Source organism: Helicoverpa zea, chromosome 16 (assembly GCF_022581195.2).
Source record: "Helicoverpa zea isolate HzStark_Cry1AcR chromosome 16, ilHelZeax1.1, whole genome shotgun sequence".
Taxonomy (NCBI): domain Eukaryota; kingdom Metazoa; phylum Arthropoda; class Insecta; order Lepidoptera; family Noctuidae; genus Helicoverpa; species Helicoverpa zea.
In genome coordinates, this window is record NC_061467.1 from 3,740,409 (window position 1) to 3,760,190 (window position 19,782).

At 33.9% G+C, this 19,782-nt stretch overlaps 3 protein-coding genes across 8 annotated transcripts in view; all 3 read right to left on the minus strand.

Annotated features, from left to right (window-relative positions):
• Positions 1 to 327: 327 nt before the first annotated feature.
• LOC124637657 lies at positions 328 to 2,234 on the minus strand. Its single transcript, XM_047174269.1, has one exon. The coding sequence runs from the start codon at positions 2,232 to 2,234 to the stop codon at positions 375 to 377; it is 1,860 nt and encodes a 619-aa protein (XP_047030225.1). The 3' UTR covers positions 328 to 374.
• Positions 2,235 to 3,565: 1,331 nt separating this feature from the next.
• LOC124637652 (bifunctional coenzyme A synthase) lies at positions 3,566 to 11,023 on the minus strand. Of its 3 annotated transcripts, none has more exons than XM_047174263.1 (10): positions 10,909 to 11,023; positions 10,140 to 10,312; positions 9,746 to 9,929; positions 8,891 to 9,067; positions 8,375 to 8,523; positions 7,876 to 8,079; positions 7,533 to 7,621; positions 7,111 to 7,276; positions 6,565 to 6,747; positions 3,566 to 6,216 (listed from the first exon to the last, which is right to left on the minus strand). In XM_047174263.1, the coding sequence occupies exons 2-10, from the start codon at positions 10,302 to 10,304 to the stop codon at positions 6,019 to 6,021; spliced, it is 1,515 nt and encodes a 504-aa protein (XP_047030219.1). In that variant the 5' UTR covers positions 10,305 to 10,312; positions 10,909 to 11,023; the 3' UTR covers positions 3,566 to 6,018. The 3 variants fall into 3 exon arrangements, with proteins under 3 accessions (XP_047030219.1, XP_047030220.1, XP_047030218.1); XM_047174264.1 differs by having other exon boundaries at positions 10,140 to 10,309; positions 10,909 to 10,980; XM_047174262.1 differs by lacking the exon at positions 10,909 to 11,023 and adding an exon at positions 10,538 to 10,873.
• A 561-nt stretch (positions 11,024 to 11,584) lies between these two features.
• Positions 11,585 to 19,782, minus strand: part of LOC124637591 (G-protein coupled receptor Mth2-like) — a 36,833-nt gene continuing 28,635 nt past the window's right edge. For 3 of the 4 annotated variants that reach the window (XM_047174174.1, XM_047174177.1, XM_047174178.1), the window contains 4 exons: positions 19,165 to 19,350; positions 17,458 to 17,602; positions 16,774 to 17,169; positions 11,585 to 12,190 (listed from right to left, as the gene is read on the minus strand). In XM_047174174.1, coding sequence (XP_047030130.1) covers positions 17,464 to 17,602; positions 19,165 to 19,350 — 325 coding nt within the window. In that variant the 3' untranslated portion in view covers positions 11,585 to 12,190; positions 16,774 to 17,169; positions 17,458 to 17,463. Of the gene's footprint in view, positions 12,191 to 16,773; positions 17,170 to 17,444; positions 17,603 to 19,164; positions 19,351 to 19,782 lie in introns of all 4 variants that reach the window. The other variant, XM_047174176.1, reaches the window with a different exon arrangement.

The following is a 19,782-nucleotide window of genomic DNA, read 5'->3' on the forward strand; positions in this document are numbered from 1 at the left end:
GTCTGTGAGCTCAATTGTAACATCAATTATATTATACTACAAATTCGTCATTAAGATACCCACATACAAGTTAGGTATAAGTGAATAAATAGTAAGTAGATAAATAGATACGACGTAGAAATAAAAAAGGGAAAATCCTTTGTGAGTATTATGAATTTAATTAAATGAGAAGCTTAGTAAATAGGCTATTTTGTGTGGCAAGCAAGATAAGTACCTATAAATCTTAACGAAAATCTAGTTTCAGCACAAGTCTGCACAAGTATTCCTACGATCACGACAGTTACAGTACCTAGATATAGGTACATAGAGTTTATAATTAGATTAAAGTATGTACCTACTTTAACTTGCACCTTGAATGCTTTCAATTTAATATATTATTCTGTATTTCGTTTTGGTAATCCATTTGGTATTTTTATATTCTGACAACAAGTTTTAATACGTGATGCTACTAATTCTAAGAAGAATATAATTAATGTATTCCCCACCATGAAGCAGAAGACTTGGAATATGCCGCTCAAATCATCAAATGCGAGAGGTTTCGTAGTGACATCGTCCTTTATGTCAGTGTACCTGTATTGTTCCCATTTCCTTATCAATCCCGCTTCACAAAGAATCATCATGTATCTGCTGAACCGTTCGGTCATCGGTGAATGTTCTGAGAATACCATCGCCAAATAATGGCTATGTATTCTATCCTGCTCAGCAATATGTAAATATTGTTCGCCTCTATGATTAAGTCTGTTTCTTTTAATATAACGACCGACTGAACAATCCATGAGACAAAATCGACGAGGATCGGTTTTCAAGCGATCGACACATCCATAGATATCTACTTCATTAACTAGTCTGGAGTTGATTATACGAAATTTTTCCTCAGTATCTGGAAGGATCAAATCGGGCGAAGCCATGGCTTCAAGAGGATATCCTTTCGCAACCACGTCATCAAATGTATCAACTTCTTTGCCTCTTTTGACTGCTGTAAAGAATGAAATTATTGTGGCCTGGGAAGTAAAATTTATCACAAAAAAGCACCACAGAGCTATCGCCAAGAAAATTCGGAAAAAGTGATGTGTAGGTGGCTTGTACAGGTTTATCATTAAAATCTGTCTGCAAGTGTTCATGAAATCTTTACCGATTTGATCGAAACTCAAATGCCTTTTCTCTGCTGCTTTGTAAACCGTGAATGTAGCCCATGTACAAGCGAAACAAGCCAAGAATAGAATAATGGTCGATATATTAGCCCTCAAAGTCTTTATCCGGAACAGGCTAGTTTCAAACCCAGCACGAGCTGACAAAATACAAATACCACTGTCTTTAAAAGGATAAGTGAAATCCAGGCCCACTACGATAACGTCGAACTGATAGATTGGGAACAAGCACAAGTCTCCTTTGCGGCGTGCAAAAGCAAAGATTTGGTCGATGCTAATTTCGAAGTTGAAAGGCTTCATCATAACATCCACACTAGGACTAAGATCTATACCAAAGTTAAAGAGTTCAGCCATTGTGTTCCATATCATCCCATCTCTGGCATATAGCGTATACGTTCCGTTTCCGTGATTCTTAATGAGAAAAAATGGCTTAACTTGAACAGCGTAGGCCCTGAACACGAAACCGTGCAAATCTTTGGTTCTATCTTCAAAAAGATTTAAGTTTCTCAGATGTTTGAAATCGTTGTAAGATACCACATTTGTGTTAAAACCAATGCAAGTGCCGAGATTATTAGCCCTCAGCCGTGTGTGTATCGATACGTTATGGCATTTCTCTACACAAACGTATCCTGTGTCAAATCCGACAACTGGCATTCCGAGATTTCTGGCAGTCCAGCAGCCAAACTTATTTTCCGGTTGAATCTTATAATCCTCGTTAACATACGGAGTGAAATCAGACACTAGCAAAGTTTCTTCTTCATCGGAATACTGAACTAGGATTGAATTTATGGCTTTGTAGTACCAGGCACTGAAGAACAGTTTCGCCATGGTTTCCTTGTCTTCTTTCCTGTGATAGTATGTAAGAATATTTGCTAAAGGATGGAAATAGGGTGAAGCTACTAACTTCTGCCTTAGTTCTTCCAGCTCTTCGTAATCTTGACAGCTTATTATAATGAAATTAGCATGATATGGTACTGTATCTTCTATGAAATAATCATCAGGGTCGTCAAGATTCATAACCACGAAAGAATAGGGTATCTTTTGTATTTTGACATAAAATGAGTCTGGTAACTTTCCGACACACATTAGAGTGTCCCATCCATTTTGTTTTAAATTCAAAGATATTATATCAACCTGAAATCAATAGAAAATATATTCAGTTACCATTGTACGAGAAAAAATAAACAATCGTCTAACATTTAGCTTAACGTATCGATTCGTCATAAGTTATGGGTTAAAATAATTTATTTATTTAAAACGTGAACGCGGCGTGTATATTTACATTAACTTAAAAAGTTAAGGCATGTATTATTAAGAGCAAAGTTGTTCGGTATGAGTAGGATATATGGAGTTCCTAAGGGTAAGATTCTCGGGCCTATTTACTTTTAATAAAAATCATTGTAGGAAAGAAGTTGTATGACTTACAATCATGGTGATCCTTTGATCTTCCAAGTCAGGCTCAGTTTTATAAAGGCTTACTCCATTCGTAAAGTTCCCGTACACGGCACTAGCAAAAATGCTCAAAATAAATATGGAATGATAATTCATGTTTAACCTTATTGTAAGGTTTATCCTGGAAACGTGTCAGTAAAAGAGAGCCTGCGGATATAAATAAAGCAAATTAATTTCAGGTTTGTTTTTCAAGCGACTTTTTCAGAAGTGGTTTTCGACCATACTGGGTTGTATGCTTACCACTCATCCAATCTTCCAAAGTAACAATGTCATAATAATTTTGATCTTCAATTTGTGTATCAAAAGTACTCAATACATTCAAAATCATTGGCATTATTGTAATGGCACTAACATTTGATATTGATGTTCCAATTTACGTGAAAGTGATCACCATAATACTTACAAAATCATTTCGAAGATGATATAATAACAAGTAGGGACTGCTACTAAATTATTTAAAGGAGTAAAACATTTGGATACAGCACTAGTTGGTCTAGTGGTCGCAAGCGCGGCTGCTGAGCACGAGGTCTCGGGTTCGATTCCCGGGTCGGGCCGAAATCGCTTTGTGGGTTTTCTTAAACTTTCACAAAGCAACCCGTAGTCTGGAAGTTGGTGATTGATTCACCCGTGCATCGGAGAGCACGTAAATGTCGGTCCTGTGCCTGATCTCTTTCCGGTCGTGTCGGATTGCCGTCCCATCGGGTTATGAGAGTGCAGGAATAGGGAGTGCACCTGTGTCAGCGCAAATGCTCGTGCACTATAATATGTCCTGCGCAGCTGGCTGATCTCCTTAAATGAGAACAGCCGCCGTGGCCGAAATCGGCCGTGGACGCCATTATCATTATTAAGTACATACTTATGATTACTGCCTGTATGATTACGAAAACGATGATATCACATACATAATTAAAGTGATTGGATGGATCAAAAGTACCGTAAGGTCAGAATAAATAAAAAAATACATATTTAACAAAAATATTGTTTTTTATTTTGTCAAAACTATAACTATCCTAATATTATATGAACAGCTTTTATAAATGTAATAAAAGAAGATATATGACGAGCCAACATTTATCTGTAGCATATATTTTGCTTTTGACAGATTGGAGGTACAATTAAAAACACATCCTATTCCAACGTTAAAAACACGATTTTACAATGAGGATGAGTAAATACGTAGAATACGTTGTAAAGTTCTGTTCTTCTTTATGGCAAACTTTAACGATGCCGATGTTGATTCTGAGAGGATTGAGAAGAAAGTACTGGCGTTTTGGGGACAAGTAAAAAACAATTAAGAATTTAAGTGACGTCATAGAGTCGAACTTGTGCAATAGAGCATTGAGTTTCATTTATACGACAATCTGCCAGAAGTAAAATAATGAATAAGTTATAATATATTATAGCGGCTGTGAGTGAGATGCGATTATTGCTTAGGCGCATGAATTTTTTTATGGCGGTATATAATAGGCATGATGACAAATTTTTAAATTCCTTTGTATGATGTAGGTATACGTCTATTTTATATGAAAAATTATTAATTTTAAGAAAATGCGAAGTTTTTTTATCAAATAATTGCATTTTTCTCTGTCCACTTTGAATCCGGCGCGAAAACGCTTGTCTGACTGAAATTACAAGACGCAAGTAAACAACGCTCGTGCAATAATTAAGTTTTTTGTGTTATTAAATATGAATTCGAAAGGGCAAAGGTGCTGTGGGGTCCCCCAGTGTAAGAACACATCCAAAACAACTCCTGATAAGTTATTTGTGTACGTTCCTCACTATAAAAAAATACGAAACAAGTGGCTTAAACTTGCAAGGCGAGATTCAAAAGCAATATTGCCCAGGGTACAACTTTATTTTTGTGAAGATCACTTTGATGTAAGTTATTACATAGTTCTCTAGATCCTAGCATAGTTTATAATGTAAATAACTATTTCGAGGTTAGGTTTCATCTTTCATTGTTTTTTAATTAAACTAGTATACTTACATGGAAGTTTTAACATTTCTAAATTCAGCTGAACAAAAATCTTTATTTGACGCCAAAAACTTTCCCAGCATTATGATAGCAATTCTAGGCAAATTAGCGCTGTTTGCCTTGATAAATCCGGGCTCCATAACTCGTGTTATAAACAATTAATTAATTAAAAACAAAGATCGCAGTGGAAGTTCACAATAACGAAATGTGACGTTCGCGCGCTTTCGCGCGAGTTGTTTTGAGAGGTGACGTCACGAGCTCTGATTGGTGTTCAAGATATCATGGCGGATTGCCTTATTTCGTAATTTTATTTTATAAAAATACATATTACAAAAAAAGAAAACAATGCGCGTTTTATATTCCAAGCTTCAAGTTTAATTTAATAAATATATTATTTTAATGATTTTTGATTACTGTCATCATGCCTATTTTATATAACCGTATTAGCTTTCTAGGTACAATAACTTCATAGAGCAGCTTGTTGGCTCGGCATCAACTTATTCAAATAGCAAGATAGAGGCATAAATACATACACATTATATATTAAATATTCTTAACTTTTAAACGATTTTATTTTACAATATCAACGTTTGTACAATTTAAATAACAGACAAAGAATATTCATAATTTCTTGACGTTAGCCAGTTTATAAAATTTACTAGGTATAATGTATCAGTTATTACTATTTTTTCTTCCATATTGCAGCCTATACAAAAGTTATTTTGTATAACATATTTTCATAACGGAATATTTACGAGATTTGAGTTTAAACAAAGCTTGCAAGAACAATTTAAGATTTAGACACAATTATTAGGTCTAAAGATAAATTGCGTAGATAGAAATAGGTAACTATTTTTAAATATTGCCACCACAGCACCAATTTTGTGAAATACTCGGAAGAAAAATACAAATATACAAATTGATTGAAACCTTCTTTTTGGGAAGTCGGTTAAAACTACATAACTTTTCTTAATTTCTTATGTCAAAGATAATTTAATATTTCGCAAAAGCCAAGCTATGGCACGGTTTTGTTTATGCAAATATCTGTTAAAATATCATTCGGTATATTTCATGTTTCACAACGCTCGTGAAGTAATATCTGAATAGGCAATACTGGTAATTACTGGCCTGTTTTTGTGCACCAATAACAGTTATAGACATAGTGTTTTAGCTATTCATTTTAAAACTTTAACACATCACTAAGAAGTTGTTTCAGAATTTTCTATTAAAAAAATGCAAACCATTTGAACTATTATTTTGTTATTGTTGTATTTATATCATTATGTAGTTTAATAAACGTTTAATGTTGGATCTCACTTTTCGGACACAACTAACAATATAACACTTTGGTGTATTCATACCTAACTCAACAATTCACATTATAAGCATCGTTACGTTTAGTTCATAATATACATACGAGTACAAGCCTCAGTCTCGAATGTTCTACTTCCTACTGGCTAGGAGTCCTTCTAGAAGTTTCCAGGCGCGGTCGACTTGTCCTTGCGTGTGCTGGTAACTCCATTGTGGACTGAACACGACGTTCGCGTGAGCTACTTGATCTTCGTTTGTTACTTGCGAGTCTACCCTCTTGGCGGCGTCTTCGGCTGATAAGTTGTCGCGAGCTTGAATCCTTTTTATTGCCTGAAAAGGGTAAAATTATAGTTTTGCGTTTTCATCCTTTAATTATTATCGAGGTTATTTATTTTTACACTTTAAAGCCGGGTTAAAAACTGGAGACGGTCCTTGAAACACTGGTAAGGTAAAAGTTAAGTTAAGACCAAACCCTACATAATTGGGAGCAGGCGAGGCAAATTATGGCTATTCTAGAGTCTAGAGGAGTCCTGGATTATCCTCCTCTAAGAGGACCATGGCTAAAACTAATCCAGATCTTAATTTTTCTCCCAAATAGTCTATTTTTCGTTTCAACTTAGTCCAACCAAAGAAAGGCTTCCCTTGCTGTTTTATATATTTCCTCAAAGCAGTTCTCACCTCATCCCTCGGCACTATAACCGCCCACAGCTGATGGCAGTACTTGTACCACTCGGCTCTGACCATGACCGCGGCCTCCATCACCACGACGCGGTGGCCGAGCTCGCCTAGCGCGCGGACACGACGCTGAGCCTCCTCTATCACCGCCGGCCATACTAACTGGTTCAGCTTGTTTAGTTGCTCCTATACAATGTTTTAAAAAAAATCCATTTCAGTTTGTAAACGACGAATTTGCGTGAAAAAACATTTTAAAAAGCATCCGAATTAAGAACTCGGGATCTCCTTTTGGGAAGTCGGTTTAAAAGAAAAAATATTGAAAACACTATTTGTTTGTTGCATGAGCTAAGAGAGGATATTTGGAGTAGAAGCAACATTAACTCCTTCAGTGTTGTCATTTTCTACAAGTGATAAAATAAAAATATTTTAAACTTCGCAACGGAGATTTTAGACATCAAGATTTGGAAAGCTTGCATTAAAGTGGTGTATCTGGCAACACTAGTTACAACGACAGCCAATATTTTACCAAGGGTTCCAAAGATTACATACTTTGTCACTAAAGACGATTTGTCCTAACTTCTTCCTGTCGACTTCACCGGCGTCAGTAATAACTTCTCGTCCAAAGTTCTCGGATATGGTGCGGTTGAGCGGCAGTCCTGGCTTGTATAGCTCGTGAGCGATGACGTCGCAGTTTATAAACGCCGCACCTTTCGCCCTGTCGGACAAAGTAGCAAAGAAAAATGTTATGTTTCGCAAATGCGTTTGTGGCACTAGTATCATCCACGGGTAGCGGGTGGTTAGGTGGTTTTCAGGAGCTATGTCCCTCGATTTTATTGGTTTGTTTTGTTTGAAGTTCATTTTTTTTAATGCGACCGTCATTCCCGACCCTCCGAATTTACGCAATGAGTTTAAGAAACATAAATATGTACATAAAATGTACAGACGATTATAATTTGTAACAAAATACTCACTTTAACTTTTCTGCAACATTGCTCTTTCCGCTGCCAATACCTCCTGCCAATCCGATAACATATGGCCAGTCTGGGATGTTAGGGTTATGCTGGAAAACGAAACACATAAATGGGTCATAAAATAAATCTTTATATTGGTAATAAATTACGTTTGGTGTCTAGTTGTAATATTATAAATATGAAAGTAATTTTTATGCTTGAACCGAATTGAAAAATTAATTCCTGGTGACATACGCTATATTTCATCCGGGTTTGGGAGGGAATTCCTAAATTCGGGACGCGGGCGGAACCGCAAGAAATAGCTAGTTGCCATTATACAGCAAAGTTAAGTACTACATCTTACTTCAGGTTGCCGCAAAAAAGTGCCAAGTAGCCTTATCCTCTGGTTACTAGAGCTGATCTTATTCTCTTCCTCCTGCGAAGACTGGGCGTGAACATCTTGTGCCAGACCTATGACGTGCACGTCCATAGGCTGCAGACCATTCTCTACTCGCTTCTCGTTGATCTTCGTCGCTCCTCTTAGTGTTTCTTCACTCACAACTATCAACTAGAATAATAAAAAAACATTATTTATTGTCTCTGGTGAAGTATTTTGCTGAATATATTTCCCGCCAAAAATAAATAAGAGCATTGATATTTCAACAAAAATTTGAAACTGAATTTACGTTCAAGGTCATGTATATGAAAACCTTCTCGCCCGCCAAAATTCTTAATGAATTGCCGAGAAATTCGCATCACATCCGGGAATTAACCTGTTTAATTGCGCCTTCCATGCTCCAAGTACTATATGCACTTCATTTATTTACATACAAGAAATATGTAATAAATGTAAATATTAATACCTGATACTTAGGATCATCCTTAGTTGGTCCATATAGATCTTTCAAGGGAAATACATTGTACTCCAAATCTGGATTGATATCATTCAGGAAGTTTAGGACCTCTTGTATTCTTACTTCCACTGGCTGTATTAACTCATGTAAAGTTTTGGCTGGAAATAAAAAAATATATGAAAAACCGCAACTAACTACCTACATTTTGTTGCATATGATGTCAGCGAAGTACATACAATTAATGTGGAAGCATATTGTAAACTCATCAAGCCAACATCATTCTACTAAACTCCATAAAATTTCTTCTACAAAATGCTGCCTGCTTTGCAGGAGCATTACATACATGAACATTAATAGTTTTTGTGTTTTTTTGTTCGTCTTCTAGATATTTAGATAAAACAGTGATGTCTACCGAACTCGGTTGATTTATGTTATTTATATACAAAACTATGATCTGTGTACAAGCTATTGACAGTCCTACCTAGTTAAAACAGAAGTGAGGCTAAACTAAAATGTAGTTCTTACACTGAATCATATTAACATCAGTGACTCCCACCGTGACAAGCTTGGTGGCCCGCAACGCTGCTTGGGACAGCAAGATCTTGTGTCCATTGTGCAAGCGGTCAAATGTACCACCAAGAGCTACATTCTCATATGTCTGTATCTTCTCTAGCATATTGTCAGGGCTTAGTTCTTGGCAGTCTGAAAGAATTAATTTTTTAAAGTTTGTTACGTGTCTGCAGTATTCTTATTGGAAAACCTGGGCACCCCGATACACCTTGGTAAGACTAGTTGTCAGACTTTGTGGCTGGCTATGGAAACAGAGTTAGATGTAATTTCCTGTATAACCAAGTTAACAAAGAATACATTCTAAAATAGCTACAATTGCTGCAGATTTGTCACAACAGTGTAAAAAATGATAATTGTGTTATAAAAATGTTAATCCTATGTGCATACCAAACTCTTTTGTAGACTTAACATAAAACACAATCTTATCTGTGCTCAGAAAGAAAACCATTTTGCAATAATTGGAGCATGAAGTATACTAGAATAACATGATTTGCATTTTAATAATCTTATCTTCTCATGATGCAGCAAAAATATGTTTTTTAATGTTTTTTTAGAGTCACTATTGGTTGGTATAATCTGATCATACAGAAGGATCAGACCACTTTATTAATCTCATGGATAGCAATTTGTATGCCAGAGTGCAGATATGCAAGACACAATTGATTTTCTATTGTTTCGTAATTAGCAACTTACAAGCAGTTAAGAACATGATTGAAATAAAAAATGGCTGGTTTTTACACATCTGTTTCGACTACCCTATCTACTTAGTATTTTCAGCATACATAGAAACACCAATATAAAAATTCTTACCAACACTTTGTAATTTGCAGCCAGTGTTCAGAGTAGCTATATAACTCTTGAGCTGATCAATATCCCTGTCTAACTCACTGTCATACAATATCATGTCTATTGGGTAATTTGTCTTTATATCCTTTATTGTACCACTTGGCTTCAACATCAGTCTTATGTCCAAATGCCCATATTGTGCAGATGCCTGTAGTATAAAAGAAGTTCCAATTTTAAAATAATTTAACTAATTTAAAAAATTAAGATAAAAAAATTTAGTTTTTACCTTGGATCAGTCTTATTCAAATGAAGTAAGTTTAACTAACAATCTCAAAAGTATTTATTCAATAGTGGCTGCTAAACAGCCTCTTTTTGAACATAAAATATTGATGTTTATTAAAAAAGGTAAGTTACTTGCCTTAGAATAAACATTTTCAATCTGTTTGCTGAGCACTGGCAGTGTATTCTCTGAGTTGTCTTTAATTTTCACATACAAAACTCTTTTCACAAATTTTGAAGCCCTTTCACAAACCAAATGAGCTTTGGTAGCCTTTGAAATGAATAATAGACCATTGTTTGCCATTTCATCTGCTGTAAAATAACAAAATGTTGTTAATAAAACTTTGTGACTATATCTACATCCACCAACAAGATTAGTTGTACAGTGTAAAAAGATAAGCAATAATATAGGTACGAAATGTAGCGTTTTAGTATTAGTGATACTTATACTAAATGAAATGTCTGAACAAATAAATAAGGCGATAATAGAAAAGTTGGTTAAAAAGAATCAGAACTTTTTGTTTCAATATGACCCACCTGATGGACTCATCATAAAATAATACGACACAATGACTGACAGCAAGAGAAACACAAGAGGCGCACCGTAACCTATATTAAACATTATTTTATGCCGACAAACTAAAGTCCAAAGGTTGATATAATATATTTCTTGAGTTTACATCGTACCTACTGATAAGTATTAATTAATTCACAAACATCTAACTATTTATTACACTACACTATGGTGTAAATAATTGCAAATTAGCAAGGCAAATTATTCTTACTTTTAAAACTTTTAACTTGTTACTATTACTTTGAGAGTTCCCAACAATAACATTATGATTTAAAAACTATTTTGGATGGTTAATATGAAACATGATAGTAATTGTATATACTTATTATATTACCTAATAAAAATAAAGTGGGTTTGGCTTAAAACTAAAACATAAAATAAAACGTTTTCTTTTGGATTTAGCTTTCGCACAAAATGAAAACAAAGATGGATAGGTTATATTGTCAATGTCAGAATCAGATGACATTGACAACATTCGGAACCATATTCGTCTCTGTGGTAAAAATTGGATACGCTTCCAAAACAAAGCACCAGCTTTACTAATATGGCAAAAATCTTGATGAATCTTACTTATGTATATTATAAATGTGAAAGTTTGTGAGAATGTATGGATGTATGTTTGTTATTCAATCACGCAAAAACGGCTGGACCGATTCGATTGAATTTTGGTATGTAGATAGGTGATACCCTGGATTAACACATAGGCTACTTTTTATCAACACACCACGCGGGCGAAGCCGCTGGCGGAAGCTAGTATACCATAAGAACCACCCACTCGAACATTCTAGAAGTTAACTTTATAAAAACAGATGCACGTCTTGGTGTGCTATTCAGCTCTTGCAATACACATATATCCAAGATAGGATTTTATTAGAACGTTGTTTCTATAGAAATTATCGAATTAATGGGCATGAGCCATTACGTCAAATGAGTCAATTACTGAGACGAGACGAGTCGGTATCAATGTAGGAAGGCAATGATTAGGTACTAATTTAAATAAAACACATGAATCAGTTCTTATACCATACATATATTTTGCAAAGTAACACATTTACCTATATCATTTTCATTATTTAATTAAATAACATTTAGTCCAAAAGTTACTAACACTGTATTTATATTACGTAGGTACCTACTCGTAGTTAGTAGGTAGGTACTAACTGTTTCCCGTGGTTTTACCCGAGTCCCGTAGAAACAACTACCCGAATAGTGATAGGGAACAGTGTGTGCTTTCCAACTGTGAAAGATTTTTTCAAATTAGTTCAGTAGTTTCGGAACGTTTAAGGTACAAACAAACACATGTGAAAACCGCAAAGTATAGGTATCTTTTTTGTACTGAACTCCATAGCTATCAGAAGCAGGCACGAATCCTTAAACCTAGCAAAGTATTAGATTACAAAGCAGTTTGGTAGGTACTTAATTCTATTTGCTTCATAATTCTGGCGAACTTTGCTCCTACATTAAAAACATGAATTTGTAGACCATATCTATTTACTTAGCGAATTCCGAAGAGAGTACGATGCTTGGCATTTAAAAAGGCTTTACTTTGAAAATCTTTAAAAATTAATAACTAGGTACTTATTTATTATTCAAAAAAAGCTTATTCAAACGTATACCTTATCTATTGTAGGTATTCAAACTTCTGGTATTCTTGAAAGCCTTTATTAATAGTTAAAGAAATACAATCACATTTTGTTAGGAATTATAACATTGTTCTCACTAGTTTTTACATCATGACAATTCACACCACAGTCATTCTTTTTCATAGACTAACAACCCTACATTTTTTAAATGTCATAGACTATAAATTCCTAACACCTTCTCCTATTTTTAATATATGAACATAAATTAAAAATACCTTATAATTACTTCAGAAACACATCAGTTTTCAAAACATTAACTTAAACAAGTTTTCAAAACATTAACTTAAACACTTCTAATTATAACTCTCAATTTACACAACAACTTTATCGCAATGAAATTTAAATTTTTCTTTATATAGTGGTTTCGTCAACATATCCGCTATCTGATAATTTGTAGGACAATATATAACATCTAAATATCCTTTCTTATAATTTTCGTGTATAAAATAAAATCTCACATCTATATGTTTAGATCTCTTGCTGAATGAACCTGTTTTAATCAATTGGATAGCACTCTGGTTATCAATATTCAAACTAATCTTAATACTGCTACCAATTAATTCACTTATAAAAGTCTTTAAGTATAAACACTCTTTAACGCAATCTGCTGCTGCTATATATTCCGCTTCAGTTGACGATAGACTTACTATCGGCTGTCTTTTGGAGCACCAAGCTATAGGTCCACCTGCCAACATTATTATGAACCCTGTTGTACTTCGTCTGGTCTCTGTACAACCTGCATAATCTGAGTCACAATATGCATGCAATCTTGTAATATCTTTCCCAGCATTATACAAAATCCCTTTATCTCTCGTTCCATTCAAGTACTTCAACACCTTCTTTACTGCTAATATGTCTTGCCTTGATGGATTTTCTACCTTTTTACTTGCTTCATTCACAGCTTGACTGATATCTGGTCTTGACCTGGTTGACAAATACAATAATCCACCAACTAGTTCTCTGTATGGGAAATTTGACGTAGCCACCTTAGATTCATTTTCCTTTCCCACAATGCATGGAGTATCTGCAGCTTTGGAATCATACATATTATATTTTCTAAGTAATTTTTCTGTATAATTCTGCTGATGCAACAAAATGCCTTGTTCTGATCTTTTTATTTCAAAACCTATATAGTTTTGAGGTTGTTCATATGTTTTTAAGATAAATTCTTTTTCCAATTGATGCAAGATCTGTAATAACTTTTCCTTGTCTTTTGATATGGCCAAACCGTCATCAACATATATAGCCAATATTATAGTTTTGTCTTCATTAAAAAACACACACTGATCCGACTTTGAAGCTCTCAGTCCAAGTTTCCTTAAAGTTTCTGTAAATCTTTTATTCCATGTCATTGGTGCCTGTTTTAGCCCATATAGTCCTTTCTTTAAATGACAAATTTTATTAGGCTGTCTTTCATATCCTTCAGGAATATACATAAATATGTCTTCCTTTAACTCGCCATACAAAAATGCTGTTTTCACATCAAAAGTTATCATTTCATATTCCTTTGAAGCAGCAATTGCTATTAATGATTTTATTGCTGATTGACTTACTACTGGACTATATATTTCTTGATAGTCAATGCTTTGCTGTTCGAAGCCTCTTGCTACAAGTCTTGCTTTGTAAGTACCATTTTCTTTTATACAAAATACCCATTTACTTGACAATATCTTGTGTCCTTTTGCTCTTCCTACATCAACTATTTCCCATGTATTGTTACTTTCCAATGATTCCTTCTCCGAATTTATGGCCTTCTCCCAATTATTCTTTTCAGCAGACTTCATGACTTCATCATACGTAAGTAATACATAATCTTGCAGGTAAGCTGGTTTTTTCCGTTGTCGTTTTGTATTTATAGTTTCTATAGTTTCTATCTCTGCAGTATTACTTTCTTTATTTTCATCATTTTCTACTTCATCAATAATATCTGGGATGTTATCTTCTATTACATTACTTTGTTGTTCTAACTCTTCTATTTCATAATAACTGTCATCACTTTCTTCTTCTTGATTTATTTCTTCTTCATTATTACCTGGTATTATTTCTGTTATCACCGAACTTCCTGTTTCTTCATATTTTTCTCCAATTTTCTTATTATTATTAATTATAACAATATCCCTTGCTATTTCAATTCTTCTTTCTTCTTTATTCCACAATCTATATCCATTATTAGTATATCCAATCATGATTAACTTTTTGCTTCTTGGATCTAGTTTCTTAATATTCGAATGTAATTGTTTAGCATATACTATTGAACCAAACTTGCATATATTAGATATATTAGGCCTTTTACCATGCCACATCTCATAAGGTGTCTTATTCTTCAAAGATTCACTTGGTAATCTATTTATAATATAAGTAGAACAGTATACAGCTTCACCCCACATTTCTTTATCTAACCCTGAATCAAATAGTAATGCTCTGGTTTTATCTAATAATGTTCGATTTAGTCTTTCTGCTTTACCATTTAGTTGTGGTGAGTATGGTACTGTATAATCTAGTTTTATTCCCTTTTCAGTACACCATTTTTTAAAATCATTGCTTGTGTATTCACCTCCATTATCGCATCTTATGGTAGATACCTTTTCTGTTCTCTCTCTTTCTGTTTCTTCTATATAATGTTTTAAATTTTCTTTAACTTCATTTTTATATTTAAGCAAGTATATTTTTGTAAAATGAGTATAATCATCCATGACGGTTAAAACATAACTATAGCCATCATACGTTTTGTTTTCGAACGGTCCACATACATCAGTATGTAATAATTGAAGTGGTCTACTGGCTCTGTTTCTTACTGTGTTAAATGGAAGTCTTGTTTGTTTAGCTTGTGTACAGATTTCACATTCGTCTATTTGCCTTAATCCATTTATTTTTATTCCATCTGCCACATCTGGTAATATATCTAGTATTTTCTTTCCTGGATGTCCAAGTCTTTGATGCCATTCTAAGGCAGTGCCATTTTCTTTCATTAACAGTGTTTTTTCTTGCATATTATTATCATCCAAATTAATTTTATATAAACCGTTTTCTTTTTTTCCTGTTAATATTAATTCTGACTCCTTATATATTTTTACATTATCTTTGGTAAATATAACCACTCCTTGATTGTTTGTAACTGCATTAACCGATAATAAATTTTGTGATAAGTCAGGAACAAGCAGGGTATTATTAAGAGTACATTTTTTTCCAATGACTTTACCAGTCCCTTTCACCTCTATTGTTTCTTCATTTGCAGTCAAAACAGATGATGGTTTGCATTCAAAAAATTTTAGTATGTCTACATTTTTGGTCATGTGTGCAGTACACCCAGAGTCTACAACAAATTCTTTCAGTTTTGGTTCTTGAATTTCACCGTTTGTAAAAAATGCCTTTTCTATTCTTTTGTTACTTTTTTCTTCATTCTCATTCTTATTCTTATTTTTGAAAAAACAATTTTCTTCTCTGTGATTAATTTTTTTACAGATTGAGCACTGTTTATTTTTAAACTTACAGTCTTTATCTTCATGGTTGTCCCTTTTGCAGATACTACAGGCTCTACAGTCTTTCTTCATGTGCCCTGTTTTGTTACATTTGAAACATTTTATTGCATTAAACTTTTTCTTTGATGTAGATGAAGATGTAGCTTGAAATGCTAGCTGCTTGTCACTTTCTTTTGCTTTCAACATTCGATTTTCTTCAGCCAGAAGTCTGTTTGTTAAATTTTGAAGGGTTTTCTTATCGTCTGCCATGCATTCCCAAGAAGTTATAAAATAGTTTAAATTATTTGGTAAACAGCTTAGTATTTTGGATATGACCATTTCATCATCTATTTTTGTTCCTAGCTGACTTATACGAAATTGTAAATTTTCTATTTCACTTATTAATTGGGAAAGCGATTGACTCTCTTGTTTCTTATATGTGAAAAACTCTTGTAATAATGCATCTTTGTTTCTTTGCTCAGAACCTTCGAATATTTCACATAATTTTACGTACATTTCACGTGCACTGTTACAATTAATTATGTGACCTTTTAGTTTCTTATCAATACTGCTTATGATAATTCTTTGCACCTGAGCATCTTTGATACTGAAGTCACTTTTCTTGTCATCTTCTTTTGTTTGTGCAATTGTTTTTGCAAGATTTGCCGCTTTTAAGTGTATATTGAATTCAAATTTCCACAATAAAAATGTTTCCGCATCTTTTAATTTTTCTATCTGTATTATCTCAGGTTTTTCCATTTTTTAGTTTTTCACCGTTTTTTATTTTCTTCCTTGTTATTACTGTTTTTTAGTTTTTTTTTTTCACTTGTTTTTTATGTTGGGTTTTTCATTACCCAATCCCGGTTTTTAATTTTTTCTTCTCGGGCGTTCTGGGCCCATAACCTATTGTAGGTATTCAAACTTCTGGTATTCTTGAAAGCCTTTATTAATAGTTAAAGAAATACAATCACATTTTGTTAGGAATTATAACATTGTTCTCACTAGTTTTTACATCATGACAATTCACACCACAGTCATTCTTTTTCATAGACTAACAACCCTACATTTTTTAAATGTCATAGACTATAAATTCCTAACATTATCTACAGGTAAATAACATTTTATTCAAAATACATTAATAGGTAGGTATATAATTTAATATTTATCAAAATAAGTAGGTGGAGTCGCGGAGGTAACTTAACAATGGATGAATTCTACAATTATATTCATAATCATTTTAATAATAATTATATAGTTTGGTTTTGGTACCAAAAATAAATGCACGTAGCAATCATGACTTTTTATTACAAAGAAATATTAAATTAAAGTACTTAATACTATTAAACTTAATTAAATCTTATTAATTACACATCTAGAGCGTTGTACTACATTGTGAATATAATTTTCAATGAATTGACTAGCGATTTTGTATTGTGATGCATCCGTGTGTTCATGAGAATTCTTTGGTGCTAGCATGATGTCATGTTCTGGAATCTGGAAACCAAAAAAAAGCATTGCATTTTGTTAAAAGATTCAACATATTATGGTAAAGGTACCTCCAGAATTTCGTAGGTATATAATTAAATCAACAAATTCCTTGAAAACATTTTTTTTTCAGTTAGGTACCTACACGTTTTATTGTGGCTTTGTGAAGTACCTAATTAACTAATTCCATGCACCTGTTCTTAAAGATTGGCTAGATATGAGACGTGAGTCACGTTTTTTTACCTCTGAAACTTCAATCGTTTTAACTATAGGTTAGTAGGCACGAGGGTTACTCACAATAACTTAGTGCATATCTTTGAGACGCAGTGCTGAGTCGTCTGACGATATGCGCGTGTCTTCTGTCGGCGCTGTGCTGGTTGTGTTCCACTTGCCCGCTCGTGTGTCGCTCTCCGTCGACTCCAGACCGAATATGTTGCGGAATCTGAAAATTACACACCTTTTGTTTAATATCTTAAAGATAATTCAAGGAGGTGTATTTAAACGAGTGCAGTGTTGTTTTGTTTCGTCAAATGCATTAAAAGATGCTTAAATAAATAAATATAAATCGAGTTAAGCCTCCAATGATGTAGGTACCTGTTAACATGCTACAGTTGGAGAAAAAACTAAGCCTTTTTTTAGGTACCCAGGTAGTTAATCTGTTATATTACCTCATCAAATTTTATAGTTGAGTAATTATATCAAAAGGTGTAGGTAGTAATTAATGTAAAACACAGTTAGGTAATTAAACAGATATGCGTTAATCTTAACATACAACTCTTTCAATTAATGCAGTTATTATACTTTTTAGGACCATTGGAAAAAGGGTATCCACGTTCATGTCAACAAAGCGTGATATTAAATCATAAAAGCAGATCCAGACACCTAAATCACGTTCATCATACAACATACTGTCTGTGTGAACACAAAAAGCTAATTTAGGTTTAACACGCTCGGATTCGCTACCCGTTCCGTGGTATTTGTGCCTGCTCAAACCAAAACACAAAACAAAAAGCCTCTTTGCAACTGACAAGGCGTCTTACTTTGTCTATAAAAACCTTCGCATATTGTCTATTATAGAATTTTTTTTAAAAGTTAGAGGGATGGTGTATTCCATTTTTAAATTTCTAAAAAGGTTACATTTCTTGGTAACAAAAGGCGATATTATCTCTGTCAAACATTGATAAATTGCTTTTCACAGAACAGCTTTAGCATGCTCATAGTCGCTCTTCTGTGTACTGTGTACTCAGCACACAACCTGAATACACTTGCGGTATTAGTTCCTGTCAACATTTGTCGACATTGACTGAATATGGGTATTCATTCTCCTAGAATCAGTTTACTTACGCGAGCTAGCTCTATTTAGGTATGTTAAGTACACAGGAATTCAAACTACGTGTAAGTTTTGACGATAATATTATCTACTGTTATATTGTGTTGCAGCCAAACTTGCAATGTAGGAACTAAAAAAAATACAATAGGTACCGACCTTACCAAAACGACGACGTAATTACATTTAATATTAGCACATTTTTTTAATAAGTCATTAATTTTCAAATAATATGCCACATTAATAGTTAACACTGTAACTTATGTAAGAATTTAACACTGTTTAGCAAAAAGGTTAATAATTTTTTTATTGAAATCTTACGCGTCGTTGCTTATGGTAACTGCTACGCCTCACCCGACCGAGTTTTGATCGATCCATGTGAACCATCGTGCAATGCGTAAAACGTATTGATTTCCATACTATTGTTTTGCCTATAAATAATACATGTCATAATATCACACAGAAATTATGCAGTCTAAAAAGTTCCATTTTTCGAATTTGGACTCCAAACTTTTTGTTCGCTAACTCAATTGTGGAATCCCTAGAGTCTGCCGTAGCCGCATATTTAACTATTTACAGGAAAACTCATTGATATTCATAAAAAAGAATCAAATCTAGTGACAAAACATCCCATCATATACCCAAATATGTTTCTAAAGCTTTCCAAGAGAACTTACCTCTTTTGCACCAAGTTGCGCACTTTCTTCTTCCACACGAAAATGAAGAAAACAAATACACCAAGCCCTATGTTGGATATATCAGTGACGATCCAGTACCAGTTGGAGCCGCCTACTGCGAAGCTGATCAGCTCCACTGACCAGTTCACTCCCATCACCATGAACAGCTTTAGATAGAGGCCGTACCTGAAAAGATGAGGTATTGAAATATTTGAGGATATCGTATAAAATACCTATATCTTTATGATAAGGACCGACATAAAGTTTGTATTTAAGTAAGGGTTTAACTTGTAATATTGCCTATAACTCGCAGAGGGAGATCGCAAACTTCTAAAAGTGTCGAGTAAGTAGTCTATATTTCTTCAGCCAGCCAGTTGCAGGCTACTTCTAAATAGCAAAGAAAAGTCTTTTCTTTTCAACACGTCAAGGGAACTTACCAAAATAGTAAGACTAATTTCTGACGATAATTTGCCACAGCCACAATTTACAATTGTATCAAGATTTACGCGAGGTTTATTTATAGATTTATTGCAACAGAACAATCAGTTTCCTTTATGAAATACAGACAGTTTCCGAGACGATAACCAGCTGCTTCATTACAAAGTAAACATACAATTC